Genomic DNA, 14,726 nt, shown 5'->3' with positions numbered 1-14,726 from the left:
AAGCTGCCCTCTGCTGTGTCAGAACAAGAGTCCATCTTCCTCAGAACTGGATTGACAGGGTCTCCATCTGGACATGGACCAAGGACCTTCTGCAAGGCAAAGCAGGTGCTCTGAGCATTCCCTCTGAGCTCAAGGATGTCAGACCTCACCTCAGTCAAGGCTGGCACTGCTGCACAGGCAGCTTAAGAGGAACAGTGTTTTCAATGGTCAACCAACACAACCGGCTTTTGATCTAAGAGTTGCATGCCCACGCTTTCAGGAACGTTGCAATATTGACTTCTGCTGTTGTCCAGCACACACCTCGGGGCAACAAAAAGTTTGAGGTGGGCCCCCATTTTGTGCTTTGTACACACAATGCCTTTAAAATGCATTCTTTCCCTCAAAGAATTCTGGGCACTGTAGATTGCTAAAGCAAATTGCTGGGAACTGTGGTTCCACCACTCAGAATGTGCTTCGAGTTTATCATGTGTACGCAGCCTAAGGGGCTGTGGTGAGATTATTGAGGAATAAGCTATTTTACCGCTGCCACCAAATCTACATTATGACAGAAAAAGTTTGGACCATGGCAGTGTAGTCAGAGCTTATGAAATCATCACTGGTATCTTCGGGTGAGTCTCTGTTAAGGCAGATCCACACCATGTAAGAGCACCTCCAGAGCACATTTAAAGTGCATGGTCTTCCCCAAAGTATCCTGGGCACTGCAGTATGTTAAGGGTGCTGGGAACTGCAGATCTGTGGGGTAAACTACAGTTCCCACAAGTCTTCATCTGAGAATCCTGGAAACTGTAGTTGGTTAAGGGTGTCAGGAATTATTATTATTACCACCCACCACCCACTCTAAGGTCCCAGGGTGGATTACAACGTTAAAACACAATATTAAAAACTGTTCAATGTCACAAAAATAAAGTGGGTCCTAAAAATATCTGCTTCAGGTGTCAAAAGTCAGGGCAAAGAGGCTCATTTTCCGCATTCACCAGAAGCTGTAAAATCAAGGAGCCAGGCACACCTCTGTGGGAAGGCAGGGCCACAGCGTTGCCCCAGAGAAGGCCCTCTTCCCAGGCCGCCCCCCATGAGCCTCTGAGGGTGGAGGAACTTCTCAGCAGGAAGTTCTGTAAGGTGCTGTAGGCAGTCTTTCAGATATTTGGGGCTTGAGTCATTTATGGCTTCCAACACCCTAAACAGGGCCCAAAAACAAACTGGCAATTAGTTGTAGCTTTGAGAGAGGAAAACTACCGTTCCCAGTATTCTTTGGGAAAGGTGATGTGCTATATATGTGCACTGAATGTGCTTCAAATGCATGGTGTGAAGTTGTATATATTGGTTCCCCGTGTACAGCCCATATCCACCATACGTTGTGCATGCAGTAATGTGGGCTCAAGTCTACAAAACTCCCTCCCAGTTGAGACTCACCAAGTCCCCTCCCTGCTGAACTTCAGGTGCTTGACAAAGACTTTTCTATCCCCACAGATGTTTTAAGAAAGTTCTCTGTGTTTTTTATTATGTATGTTTTTTGAGATGTGTATGTTTACTGGTTAGAAATGATTAAGTGGTATCAAAAAAAGTTCTAATAAATTGTAAATAGTAATGAGTATTGGGTTGCAACACCAGTCTTGGCTGCTTCTCCTCCAAAAAGCAATAAAGTATGTCAGATGGAAATAAACTCCTGCAAGAGGAAAATGTGATGTTTATCCAGGCTTAGCAAAACAACAAGAACAACAACAAAATCACCCCCCACAAAAAAAAAACCATTTCACTGGGATGGATAGCCACAGAGGAAAAGAGGAGTTATTTAGCAGGAAAGTGGGGAACTCTCTAATGAAACCAACCAACCCTGCGAAAATGGGAAGGTCTCTGATGAAGCCAACCAATCTTTCCCACTCCATCTGGTCAACTGCATTTTAAAATGAGCAAAAACAGAAAGCTACAGCTTGACGGAGATCCACAATGAGAGACACAACACTCCAGGATGCACAAAGACCACAGAAAACATAAACAACAAAAATAACCAAATGTAAAACAGACAATAGCATTCAAGAAAAACAGTCTACACACCGCTTTTTTCTTGATTTTAGCTGCCTTTTGCATCCTCTGGGGAGAAGCATTTAAAAATAAAAAGGGAAACAGACAAATGCACAAAAAGAAAACGAGAGAAAGAGATATTATGTGAAGTCAGGGAAATCTTTGATCAAAAGATTCTCAAACCTATTATCTACAGAAATAAAGGAAGGAAGGCTGTTGCTGGTCTTTATATGTGTGTACATGTGTGTCAGTATCATCCATCGGTTACAGAAACTGCTGCATAATTTTGTTGATCTTAGCTGCAGATTATATTTCCATACTACACATGCAGTTGCAACCCCAATCTGTTCCAGTGAACCCCCAAATCCCATGCCATCTAATATCCAAATGCAAAAACCAAGCTTTTGCATCCTAGGACATGGAGTTAATCCTCCAAGCGGGATCATTCTGATATTGCTGTAGCCCAGCCCACATAGATGTTGTCTAGTGAAGTTCAATAGACCCCTGTGTGTTCTCAAAGCTACAAACATGAGTCTGACCAAATTGTGGGAGGCAGTGGAAGACAGGAGTGCCTGGTCCATGGGGTCACGAAGAGTCGGACATGACTAAACGACTAAACAACAACAACAGCCCACATAACCCAATGATGTCATTAGGTCAGAGGTGAATGTAGCTTAGGACTAGTGAGCGAAAGCAGGAACAGCTTCCACATGCCTGTCAAAACCACACCCACTTTTACGTCAAGAATCACGTTGCTAGTCCCAGTACTATCAAACGCTTGTCAAGTTGCCTCTCAACTTGTCACTTAGCAAAACTGAACCCCAGTTCCTTCTCAGTCTGTCCATACAAACTTAGTTTCCTGCAAACCTTCCCCTTTTGGGCTCTCTTTCTCTGACTTCAGCAAGTGGGGGAAATGTACAAGATCCCTCCATCCTATAAAAAACAAATTGTGCAAATTTCAAAAGATTCAAACTTTCTCCAGATTGGCCATACAAGCAAATGTATGAAAGCTGCCATATACTGGAGTCCCACCAATGCTCTATCCAGCCCAACTGGCAAAGGGTTTCCAAATCTCAGACAAGAAGAGCCTTATCCAGCCCAGATACACTGGAAGTGCCAAGAATTGTGCCTGGGACCTTCTGCATGCAGAGCACAGGATTCACCACATAACTACAGCCCCTCCTCCAGAGACATAAGAAGATAGCTGACACAGACCACACATTCCGTCAAGTCCAGCAGTGCCTACTTGGGCTAGCAACAGATCTCCAGGGTCCCACACAGAAATCTTCCCCATCACCTGCTGTAGGATCATTTTAACTGAAGATGCCAGGGATTGAACCTGGTAACTTTCCCATGCCAAATCAGTGCTCTATCAGTGAGTTATGCCTCTTTCTTCCACTTTTGCAAAGGAAATTAACCTAAAAAAACCCACCCAAGACTTGGATAAGTTCTGTGGCCCTCAGTGCAGCCAACAAAGTGGGGTGGGGGCAGGGATACATATCAAAATAAATTCTCCATTAAGATAGAATATCAAAACAAATTCAGCTGCTTCTGGGGCAGCTTAAACTGGCACTGGCATCATAGTTCAACCTGGTGCCCTCCAGATGCTTGGACAGCAACTCCCATCCCCCCTAGTCAGATTGGTCAGTGTTCAGGGATGGTGGGGGTCAAGAGTTCCACATCTTCTGAAGAGTACCTCATTGGGGAAGGCTGTTGAAGGCTCATAGCTCCTTGTAAACCATAAGGTTATATGCAAGGCTAGCCCTACTCAGAGCAGACTGTAACTTTGCTGTCTAAAGCAGCATTTTTATATAGTCTGTCACTCCTATTTTATATAATAAACCAAGTTTTCTTTATTTCTTTGTGTGAGAGCTTCTTGGGGGCATAAGGTTAAAGGTCAAAACATGTCCATAACAAGTGAACATCATAATTCCAGCAAAAAAACCGAAACCTCACAGGAGTGCTGGCTGTGCACATGTGAGTCCAGGTATACATTTGTAACAGCACAACAAAATCAGACCAAAGGTCCCTTTAGTCCAGCATCCACATGGTGGTCAGCCGGATCCTTCCAGGAGGCTCTCAATCAGAAGTCAAGGAAGGGGGGCTGGAGCCTGACTTGGATGGGGGGCCAGTGAATTGTGGGGCACTGTTCTGGCCAGAAGGCAAGAGTCAAAAGCAGGGGAAGCTTCAGAGCTGGAGGGTGGAGCATAGAATGAGCCAGAAGAGGAGGAGGAGGAGAAAGAGTTGGTCAGGTAAGTGAAGAGCCAGGTGCTCCCCCATGCCCTTCTGTACCCCTGTCTCCCAGAATGAGCAGAGGAAGTTTCCATGCAGGCGCAGCTTCCGGTTGTGAGTGTGCTGCCTGTCAGAGGAAGGTACATAAACTGGTGGAGGGAGAGTGGTCCCGGGTTGCTGCAACTGCGCCATAGAGTCTGGACCTGGGAATAGCTGCTGAGATGCTAGATTGGTGTGGATGTGTCTCCAGAGCTGTAGAAGTGACTGTAAGTGTTATCTTTCACAATAAAGAATTGATTATTGAAATGAGCCCTTGAAATGAGCCCTTGCTACCCAGCAAATGCAGTAACATCTCATTGCAAGAAAAGAGGACTAAACTGGGGCAGAAATTTATATTCTATTTAATAAATTAAAAAGAAAGAACAAGATAGTTTTGCTGCCCCCTTCTTATGAAGAGTTGCATGCAGAACTGAGCCGCTATTAAAATAGCAGCAGTCAACCGTCTTTGAGAGACTGCCTATCAAAGAAAACCAGACAGCATTGAAACTGATAACCAGTGCTGCACTTTGGCACAATACAAATCAAGTTTCGTTTGTGGTTGCCAGTTTCTCTTTTTTTTTACTTGAAAGCCAAACCACTCATTAGGAGCCGGAATGGGGAAAGCAATTAAAAGGGGGAAATGCTATTTCTCTAACGAGAATGAGCAGTGACACTTTTAACCTGTATTCACTGCTGAGATTTAGTGACACTGGGCTGTGCAAGGTGCCTTGACCACAAAAATGTCAAATGTCTGCAAGTATCTTCATGAGTTGTATTTCATAGAACTGTAGAGCTGGTCCAATGCTCTTCAATGCAGATATCAGCACCAAAGATTCCCCGACAGAGAGCCATCCAACCTCTGTTTAAAAACCTCCAGTGAACCTCCAATGATATATTGGCATATGCTTTACCAGCCCAATAGAAGTTAAGATATTTGCGCATACAGCTATTGTGGGCTATTTAGAAGCTTTCTTACTAGCCAAGCAACAACAGACAATTCCTTGTGCTCCTTGGGAGAAAAGGGGGATGGATGAATGAATGAATGAATGAATGAGAGAACCCGCATAAGCAGCAGGAACTGGGAAGATGAAGGAGTGGCGCTGCACCAGGGCTGGGGAACCCCTTTGGCAAGAGGGCTGCTTTCCCTTCTGCATTTCCTGCCTCACAGGGTTGTTGTGGGGATTAAATGAGGAGGGGGAGAACCATGTATGCCACTTGGAGTTCCTTGGATGAAAAGATGGGCTATAAATGCAATAAAATCAAAGTTTTTGTTCCATAGTAAAGGTAAAGGTACCCCTGCCCGTACGGGCCAGTTGTGTCCGACTCTGGGGTTGCGCGCTCATCTCGCTCAAGAGGCCGGGGGCCAGCGCTGTCCAAAGACACTTCTGGGTCACGCAGCTAGCATGATGAAGCTGCTCTGGTGAGCCAGCACCAGCGCAGCACACGGAAACGCCGTTTACCTTCCCGCTATAAAGCGGTCCCTATTTATCTACTTGAACTTAAGGGTGCTTTCGAACTGCTAGGTGGGCAGGAGCTGGGACCAAACGAGGAGAGCTCACCCCGCCGCGGGGATTCGAACCGCCAACCATACGATCGGCAAGTCCTAGGCGCTGAGGTTTTACCCACAGCGCCACTCGCATCCCTTTTTTTGTTCCATACATGCCTCTTAAAGAGCAAGGATCCTAGACCTCGTGTCTACCAGGGGAGGGAGGCAGTGCTTAGATTCAAGAGTGTTTCAGACTAACTTCTAGGAGCAGCAGGTAAGGCAGTTTCACAGATGTGCCTCCCCTCCCTGGCTTTCCACCACCACCCATTAGTGTTGTTACCTAATGGGTAATTTAGCTAACCAACTCTATTATTGCCAATATGCAGTAAGCTTAGGTTGAACATTATTCTTATTCTTATTCTTCTTATTGATGTTGTGCCCCCTCAGCTTGGCACCTTATTAATTTTATTTCTACGCACCTCTTTCCACTCAATTTCCATTGCGGGCCTTTTGTATTTGCTTATGTTAACATAATTTCTAATGTTACAGGTGTCACATGGTGTCAGTTCCTCATTTGTAAGAGCTTGATCTTTTAATGTGGCAACACCTGCACTTTGGAACTCCCTGGCTGTTGATATCAGGCAGGCGCCCTCACTCTGTTCTTTTTGAAACCTGCTAAAACCATTTCTGTTTAGTCTACCCAAGTATTCAGAAAGCTGATGCAAATTTTAATCTGTTTTTAGTTTATTGTTGATTTAAATTCTTTAAAAGCTTTAAATGGTTAATTCTTCTTATTGATAATGTTACTGTTTAAAACTCCGGTAACCCACTTTGACGGGTTTTCTTATACCAATCAAACGATGTACAAATCTTATGAAATAAATTAATAATGGATTGGCCAAGATATCATAAGATGTGATTTTACATGTGGTTATCTGTAATTCTCCTCTGCATTTATTTTCAACTTTTCATTATATAGACACTCTCTGTCCTTATACCTGCAAAAAGAATGATAGTAATATATTGTAGGGGGGAAATATGGCCCCTTTCAATCAATGGATTGGTGACATGACAACTCTTGCAACCCATGAATGGATTGCTTGGACATATGCATGGACATATTTAATGATATTTAGAATGTATTTATCAAAACCATAGTGACCCATGGACCAACATATAGCTGGGGAAAACAATAAGTTTATTCATTAACCTATATACTACATTGTTATGTAAATTATTGTTATTGTTATTATATGTTATTATTATTTTGTTCCTGTTGTTTCCCCCTGCCTTTTAAAATGTTTCTGCATCCTTTTTATTTTTCCTGTTTCTTTTTTCCGTTCTTTCTTCTTCTCTTATTTACTTTACTGTAACCCACTGGAATAAAATATAAATAAAAAATAAAATAAAAATATAGATACTCCCTTCCACTCCACCCACCAAAAGTAATGATGAAGCAACACTAAGATATCCACAACATACAAGGATATGAAAACATTTATCTGAGCTTTTTGCAACACAAGCCTGGAAAGCCACAACTGGCTGTTACTCTGATTTGGGGGAACTTTGAAAGAACCTGTGCATTATTTATATTCTGCTGCTCTGTGGCTGCACACACACACAGTTTGGGTAGCAGGGAGAGAGAAATTAACGCAATGGTGGGAGCCGAGAGGGTTTTGCCACAGCCATGCGGGAATTCTCTGCTGTGGATGCCGAGGAGCAGATGTTTCCGACTCTTCTGAGTTCAATCATCAAGGGATCCCAAATCCTCTTCCATGGATCGAAAACATCTACCTTGACGCGGCTCACCGCCTCCTGGGCTTGCATCATTCGGATGTTTTTGGAGGGGTTGCGCTCCGAGAGCAGCTGTGTGGAGCCCAAGTAATTGGCTGCAAAGATGATGCCATCAATGAGGTCTTCGGGTTCACAAGGTCCTGGAACTAAAAAGCCAGAAGGCAGGCAATTATTTCTCTCCTAAGACAGAGAAGCAGAGAGGCAAAACGGAGCAAGGAAGTGCACTCCGTACTTCCACACACTGCCCTCAATAGACTATCCTTTTGCTGTCGATGCCTAGCTAATTGCAAAGAGCACAGCGCAACAGCAGCAACAAATATTTAAAGAAGAGCATTCGGTCCATGCACTTGTGGGTCAGGGAACAAGGAAGCAAAAAGCAGTGTTAAAATTAAAAGTAAAGCAGAAGAACTTAGGGGCAAGATATAACAACACCAACTTCAAACCATTTTAATGGCAATTTCACCTCCCCAAAGAAAGGGCTGTGAGTCAGGAAGAGAAAACTCTCACCATCCTCCCCAATCTGAGGCTGAGCTAAGAGCTAAGTGCCTGAACTGGAGGGGGGCGGGGGGAGGAAGAAATGTGGGATACTTAAAAGCAGGAGATGTTTTCAAGCAGGCTCTTATGTTCTTCTATCCCCCCCCCCCCTCAGAATGGCCCTTTTGCAGTATTCTGGGGCATTTGGAGGAGGGGAGGGAACAGGGGCCACCACACTTCCCCCAACACACACACCAAAAGCATAGTTCTTGAGAGGGTGCAGGGTGGTGGTGATAATATGACTGAAGTCACTGTTCCACCAGTGCCAAACCTCATCCCACATGCCATCTGGGAGGAAACTGCCCCTTGAAAAACTAGCAAAAAGTCCTCAGCTTTGCGAATGTCACCAAATTCCATTTCCCATGGTCCTTTGGGGGCAGTCCTGACAGTTAAGCAGATACAAAGCCAATAAAGGGTTGTAGAGAAAGCTTGGCCAGCTAGGGGTGATTCATAAGTGATGGCAGTGAAATGCATGCCCTCTGGGACATCAGACTGGGCCAATGGCCCTTCTAGTCCAGCATCCTCTTCTCACAGTGGCTGACTAGATGCCTGAAGGAAACTTGTAAGCAGGACCTGAGCCCAGGAGGACAAGTCTTTGCAGCAGAGAACAAGGCCTTATAACACAAGAACCCTCACACTGAAATGCACCCCATGTTGCCCACAAGGAGCTCTCCTTGGTGCTGAGCCAGCCAACCTGCTTTGCTCTGAGGGCAGGACCAGCACACAATATCTGTAATCTCAGAAACGAGAAGGGGAAATATATTGGTGGAGATGAACCCCTGGATCTGGGAGCAGTTAGAAGAGGTAGCTTTGGAGGCGCTTCCTTGTACCAACCAGCTCTAAGATTTCACCATTTGTTTAAAATGTTGCACTCTGCATTACCAGATATGCCAGACTATCAAAGTGCCCAAGGTTCCATAAGCAGCACTATAATAAAATGACGCTGCTGTTGATTTCATTAAAATAAAAACAACAACAACTTTAAAATGCAGTAAAATAATTATCACAGGGTCCTAGCTTTCCAGAGCAGAGATTAGCTGGGACTCTGTGCAGGCCCTTGGTCTTTGCTCACAGAGAAGGGGCTATAATTCCTTGCTGCCTTCAGTTGTTCTTTTCTGCACTTTCCCCAGCTCTCTGCAAATAGGTCTTCACCTTGCATATGTTTGGCCAAATGGCTACAAATGGAATGATTGACACCTTGCACTTATTTATTTTCTAAAGTTTTATTAAAATGCAAATTTATATTATTACATTCTTTAAGAACAGAGTTGTATCCAGCTATGTTTACTCAGAGTAAATCCACTGCATTAGTCGTTCACCTCACAAGTCCCATCAGGAGAATCTCTGCAGGTGAACTTCCCTGTGCACAATGGGGCTTCTTCCTCTCCTCCCCCTGTGCCCCCATTTCCCTCACCTTGGCTTGGGGGAGGGTCAGGAGAACCCTCCCCACAGAAGAGCAGGTGTGGGGAGGACAGGGGGCCATTCTATCTGACAAGCTGAAATGCTTGCACAGATGGAAAATTCATCATGGTGCTTCACTGAAGTCCACTCGGTGTATTTAGCTTTTTATTTTTGCCATATCATTTTAATGATATATTTGCTTGTTTATGCTACAATGACATTTCTGGCTCCTGACCAGACTAACTTATTAACAAAACGTCACTCAGATCCTCTTCAAAGGGAGGGTGTGCAGCGGTGAGACTGGGAGATCTCAAGCCACCTTTTATTTTGTGTGCTGAGATTTGCAGGCATCTGTGTCTCCTGCAATCTCTGCTGTTTCCAGACCTTAGCCAAGTTTTGCTCAGCTGGAAGCTGTTCAGAGAAATGGAGGAAGAGACTGAAAACTGAAGGACTGAAAAGACTGATAAATCAGCAGTCAAGGGGGATGTGGCGAATTAAGAGACATACTTCCAGCTGGAGCCTCAAAGGGCAGAGAGAATGACCAATAAGACTAAGTTTCTCCTCTTTTAAAGCCAAAATGAGTGCAATAATTGACCCAAGACTAGAAGCAGAGCATTGTCTCCCCATGTAATGAATGTGGGCAGGGGAGGGGAGGTTATCTGGACAGGAGGCTGCTGGGACAGTGGAGGCATAGCTGACACAACCCTCACCAGCCTGGTGCCTGCCAGATGCTCTGGGCTACAACAACCCTTTTACGAAGTTCTATGGCAATAAAGCAATGAAGGACGATGCCTTGAACCATGTCAGATTATCTCTCCATCTAGCCCTGCACTGTCTACTCCATGGGTAGGCAACGTGGTGCCCCTCTGATGCTGTTGAAGTCCAATTCCCATTCAGCCTCAGGATGATGGGAGCTGCAGTTGCATAATATCTGGAAGGCATCATGTTGGCTGGTAGCAGCTCTCTGGGGACTCAGACAAAGATTTGTCCCTCTAATAGTTGTTGCAGGTGACGTCACTCAGGACCTTCTGCATGCAAAGCAGCTACTCTCTCCCTGGAGCAAAAATGGGGGGTTGGGAGGATTTAGGGTTGATCTTTCAAGAGGGCTCATTTGCTTGAATTAAGCCAAGGCCTACAATCCTAGTTAATACATACAGGTTATATGCATACAAAGTATAAAAGAACCCAACAGGATCAGAGGAATGTATCTATGTTTTTTATTCAAATATAGCTGCTATGCTTTGCACACTTACTGCTAGTAAGTCCAAATGAATTCAGCTGTGCTTACATCTGAGTAGACATGCTTCGGATTGCTCTCTTACGCATTGAAGCACCATACATAGCCTTGCTTTTATGGACTTAGCCACATTAGGAGAAAATATTCCAGGGACAATTCAGTCTCTGATAAAAAGCTTATATCACTTTTGTCATAAATAACCTGTTAGTTGGGGGGGGGTGATACACACACACACACAAACACACAAACACACAAACACACACACATGGCTGAAATTCAACACACACCTAACTGGCAGTGAGTCACACTGGACTTAATAGGGCTGACTCCTGAGTAGACACGTGTAGGAGGGCACTGTAGGGCGCTCTCTACTCTGTGCCAGCTCTGCCTGCTTTTGCACGCACAACCTGTCGACAAGAGCTGGTTTCTCTCTCAGTCAAATTTAATGGAAGACAAGAAGCATCCATAATGTCAGCCTCAGAAAAGGACAAATGAGGCACAGCTAAGTGGACCTTGCACCCTCTGCCGTCAAGAAGATTCTCAGTGAAGATCAATCATACAAAGAAGTTTAATTTCATTAGGTCGGCCATCAGCACCAATTATTAGTATACTAATTAAAAGTCCCAAAGTCGGAGGGGTGCTGGAACCATACAAATAAGTCTGCATAATATGCCTTGCTGTGGGAGACTTCCAAATGCCAATTTATTTAGCCTGTAAAATAGAAATTGCACTGATTTCTATTAACGGGACTCTCATAATCTGGTGCACTCTCCAAATGGCTGGAAGCAAAAAAAGAAATGCCATCTCTAAAGGACATAAGCACAGTTTCTTAACAGTATTCAGTCTAAGCCCATGGTTCCCAACGTAGGACACATGCCCCACAGGGGGGCAATTTGATTTTTAAGGGGGACAAATTGTGAATGAGTTATTAGTAGTGAAATTTAGGCTTCCTCCATGTGAATAGGAGTTCACTTTGAATAATAAGAATTCGATGTCAAGGGGGTGGGATTGGCATCAGGATTTTAGAGATGCTTAGGTGGGGCATGGCCAAAAAAAGGTTGGGAACTACTGGTCTAAGCCATATAGGGAAACCAGCTGTTGACCATCTAGTTCATTTCAAGCCTCTAAACTGGGGTGGAAAAAGCAAGCATATATTTGGGGCTTGATAACAGGATTGGCAGGTTGGAGAAAGCTGGGCTGGACCTCCAGTTTGTGGGACTACTAACTCCCACCATGGCTGTTCACTGGCCAAGGGGGCTGGGCTGATGTGAGCTGGAATCAACAGGCTCTCCAACCCTGGATTAAACAATAAAGCGACTCACTTCCCTTCTGTGTAAGCACAGAAATCTCCCAGCTTTTAACGATAAGAGGCCACGTTCCAGCCACACAAAAGGCACATCTGTTGCTCTGCCCACTTTTGACTCCGGCCCCTCTGACCACTGGCATGTGGCCCCTGGCAGGCTGCACTTTTGGAAATGTGGCCCTCAAGCTGCAAAGGTTTCTCAATCCCTCCCCTTCTCTCGCTGTAGAGTGCAGGGTTGTCTCAGGAAGGAGACACAGCTGCCCCCAAGTCTCATAAATCTCATGGCACGTGATAAATCATCTCTCGATAAGTCGGGATTCCCCATCACCACCCCTGCAGCCTTAATGTTATAACCATTAGGAATCCCGTGAAGATGCACTTACCATCAACAAAGCTTGGGAAGGAGGACACCTTCTTTGTCTGTGTGGATATAAAAATAAAGAGCTTATAACTCTATAGAAATAGTAAGATGTTTATTATGAAAAATGCATGCACAGGACGCAGAGGAAGAACAGAAGCATTTTTCATTCATTTTTCATCATGATTACCGTAATTTTAGGCGACTACATGACATTGGCCTGATTCACACATCACAATAAGTGATAGCTCTGCTTTTCCCATCCCCTGGGCAGGGAGAATACCATGATCTCTGGCTTAGCATTACATTCGTACCAGGGGGTCATGGTTAGTCTCTCTCCAAACAAACAAGATTCATTTTTTCCCCTTACTGACTGTGGTTTGTTGGGAGTGAAACCACCGCAGTCCAAAGTTTAGATGAAATGCCAAGCCAGAGATGATGGTTTGTTTCCTCTGCATGGAAGCAGCAAGGAGTAGAAGAAGCTTCTTAGGCGTGGTCAAGGTGAACAATTAAGAAGTTGCTAAGGGCTTGGCAACATAACAATTATGTGTTCTTGATTAAAAGCAGCAGCACCCCTCTTAAAAAGTAATCTCTGCGTTATTGAACATGGCTCAACTCCATATGCAAATTAATCTTGTACAATCTGCTGGTTAGCACTGTTTTTATGGATGTATTTTCTTTAAAACTGTCATCACTTCCCCGGCATGCTTGCAGCTCAGAACAACACACTTCTGAAAAGTCTCATCAGCGTAAGAACGCCCAAGTGTCATTCCTGTTTTTTTTTTAAAAAAAAAACCCCAAAACCTGGCACAGTCTCAAATCTCATCTGGGGGCAGGCAGTGCTTATATTGTCACAAATTAGTATTACGGACAGACTTGTGTGTTTGTGTGTACAACTGACACCTCCACACACCTCTGAGAAAACAGTCTCTGAGTTTAACCCTAAATGTCTCACCTTAAATGTCAGCCTAAACAAACCACAAAGGGCCGGCCTCCAGCCCCACAGATGTCTCTTATCACCCTTCACCACTGATCATGGCCAGGTGGGCCACCCCCGCTGTAAGCATGTTGTTGTTGTTGCTGCTGCTGCTGCTGTTGTTGTTGTTGTTATTTCCACTTAACCCTTCCTCCCAAAGGAGCTCAGGTCGGTCAGCACATTGATAACAATGCCATGAAAAACACTCCAGATACAGTTAAAACAATCACATTCTCTTGGCCCATGATTTCAGGGCTGCCACGAAGCGTATCTTTTAGCCATTGAATTTCTGGGTTAACTGGGAAGGAACTCCCCCCCCCCTCCATGTGACCTTTGGAATGTTTTGATTGTTTTGTATCAGTTTGTTTTAATGTTCTATCTGAAATAAAAATAGTGCAAAGATAGAACATAATAAATTCTGGACATAAATAAATAGAACAGTTTAGCTCTAAAATCTTTCTTCAGTGATTCATCATACACCCCCCCCCCCAAACGTCTTTCTGCAACGCAAAGCTTCCCGGCTTTGGAAGAGAGAAGCATGATGTGAAATACAAGATGGAGACAGGACAGGGGAAACAGAGCACCTTGGCCACTAGTACTTACCTCTGGCATATTATTATTGTTGATCGGTCCATTGAGGTCGGAACGCTGCTGTTTCCGAGGCTGATCTAACCCATTGCATACCTGTAAAAGAAGCAGAAAGACCGAACTGATCAACAGCTCAGGGAGAAGGAGATCAACGCAGCATCGTTCTGTCACTGCCTCCTACCCATAATCTGCATTGCTGCTACTGTGGAAATAAGGGCTGATCTACACGCACTGGCAGAGGAAGGGGGGACGGGGGGAGTGCACCGGCCCCGGCACCATGATCCTGGTGGGGTGCCATCATGGCTGCCCCCACCGCACGTTGGGCGCCGTGCCACGCCCCTGTGGGCAGTGCACCATGCTCCAGGACACGCACCACACCCCTGCGGGTGGCATGCCACACACATGCCAGCCAGGCCCCCGCCTGCTCTCTGCTGGAGCATGAATCATAGAATCATAGAATCATAGAGTTGGAAGAGACCACAAGGGCCATCGAGTCCAACCCCCTGCCAAGCAGGAAACACCATCAGAGCACTCCTGACATATGGTTGTCAAGCCTCTGCTTAAAGACCTCCAAAGTCGGAGACTCCACCACACTCCTTGGCAGCAAATTCCACTGTCGAACTGCTCTTACTGTCAGGAAGTTCTTCCTAATGTTTAGGTGGAATCTTCTTTCTTGTAGTTTGGATCCATTGCTCCGTGTCCGCTTCTCTGGAGCAGCAGAAAACAACCTTTCTCCCTCCTCTATGTGACATCCTTTTA

The 14,726-nt window shown here is 44.9% G+C and overlaps 1 protein-coding gene across 5 annotated transcripts in view; it reads right to left on the bottom strand.

Moving 5' to 3' along the window:
* The window catches only part of APBA2 (amyloid beta precursor protein binding family A member 2), a 103,783-nt gene that overhangs the window by 25,748 nt on the left and 63,309 nt on the right, over window positions 1–14,726 (bottom strand). For 4 of the 5 annotated variants that reach the window (XM_083475706.1, XM_083475705.1, XM_083475707.1 and 1 more), the window contains 4 exons: window positions 13,983–14,063; window positions 12,429–12,465; window positions 7,571–7,716; window positions 2,053–2,088 (listed from right to left, as the gene is read on the bottom strand). In XM_083475706.1, the coding sequence (XP_083331832.1) occupies window positions 2,053–2,088; window positions 7,571–7,716; window positions 12,429–12,465; window positions 13,983–14,063 (300 nt within the window). The remainder of the gene's footprint in view (window positions 1–2,052; window positions 2,089–7,570; window positions 7,717–12,428; window positions 12,466–13,982; window positions 14,064–14,726) is intronic. The other variant, XM_083475709.1, reaches the window with a different exon arrangement.

The sequence above is a fragment of the Podarcis liolepis genome, assembly GCF_965112155.1.
Source record: "Podarcis liolepis genome assembly, chromosome: 14".
In the NCBI taxonomy this organism is placed as follows: domain Eukaryota; kingdom Metazoa; phylum Chordata; class Lepidosauria; order Squamata; family Lacertidae; genus Podarcis; species Podarcis liolepis.
This window is presented reverse-complemented; position numbering and strand designations above follow the sequence as displayed.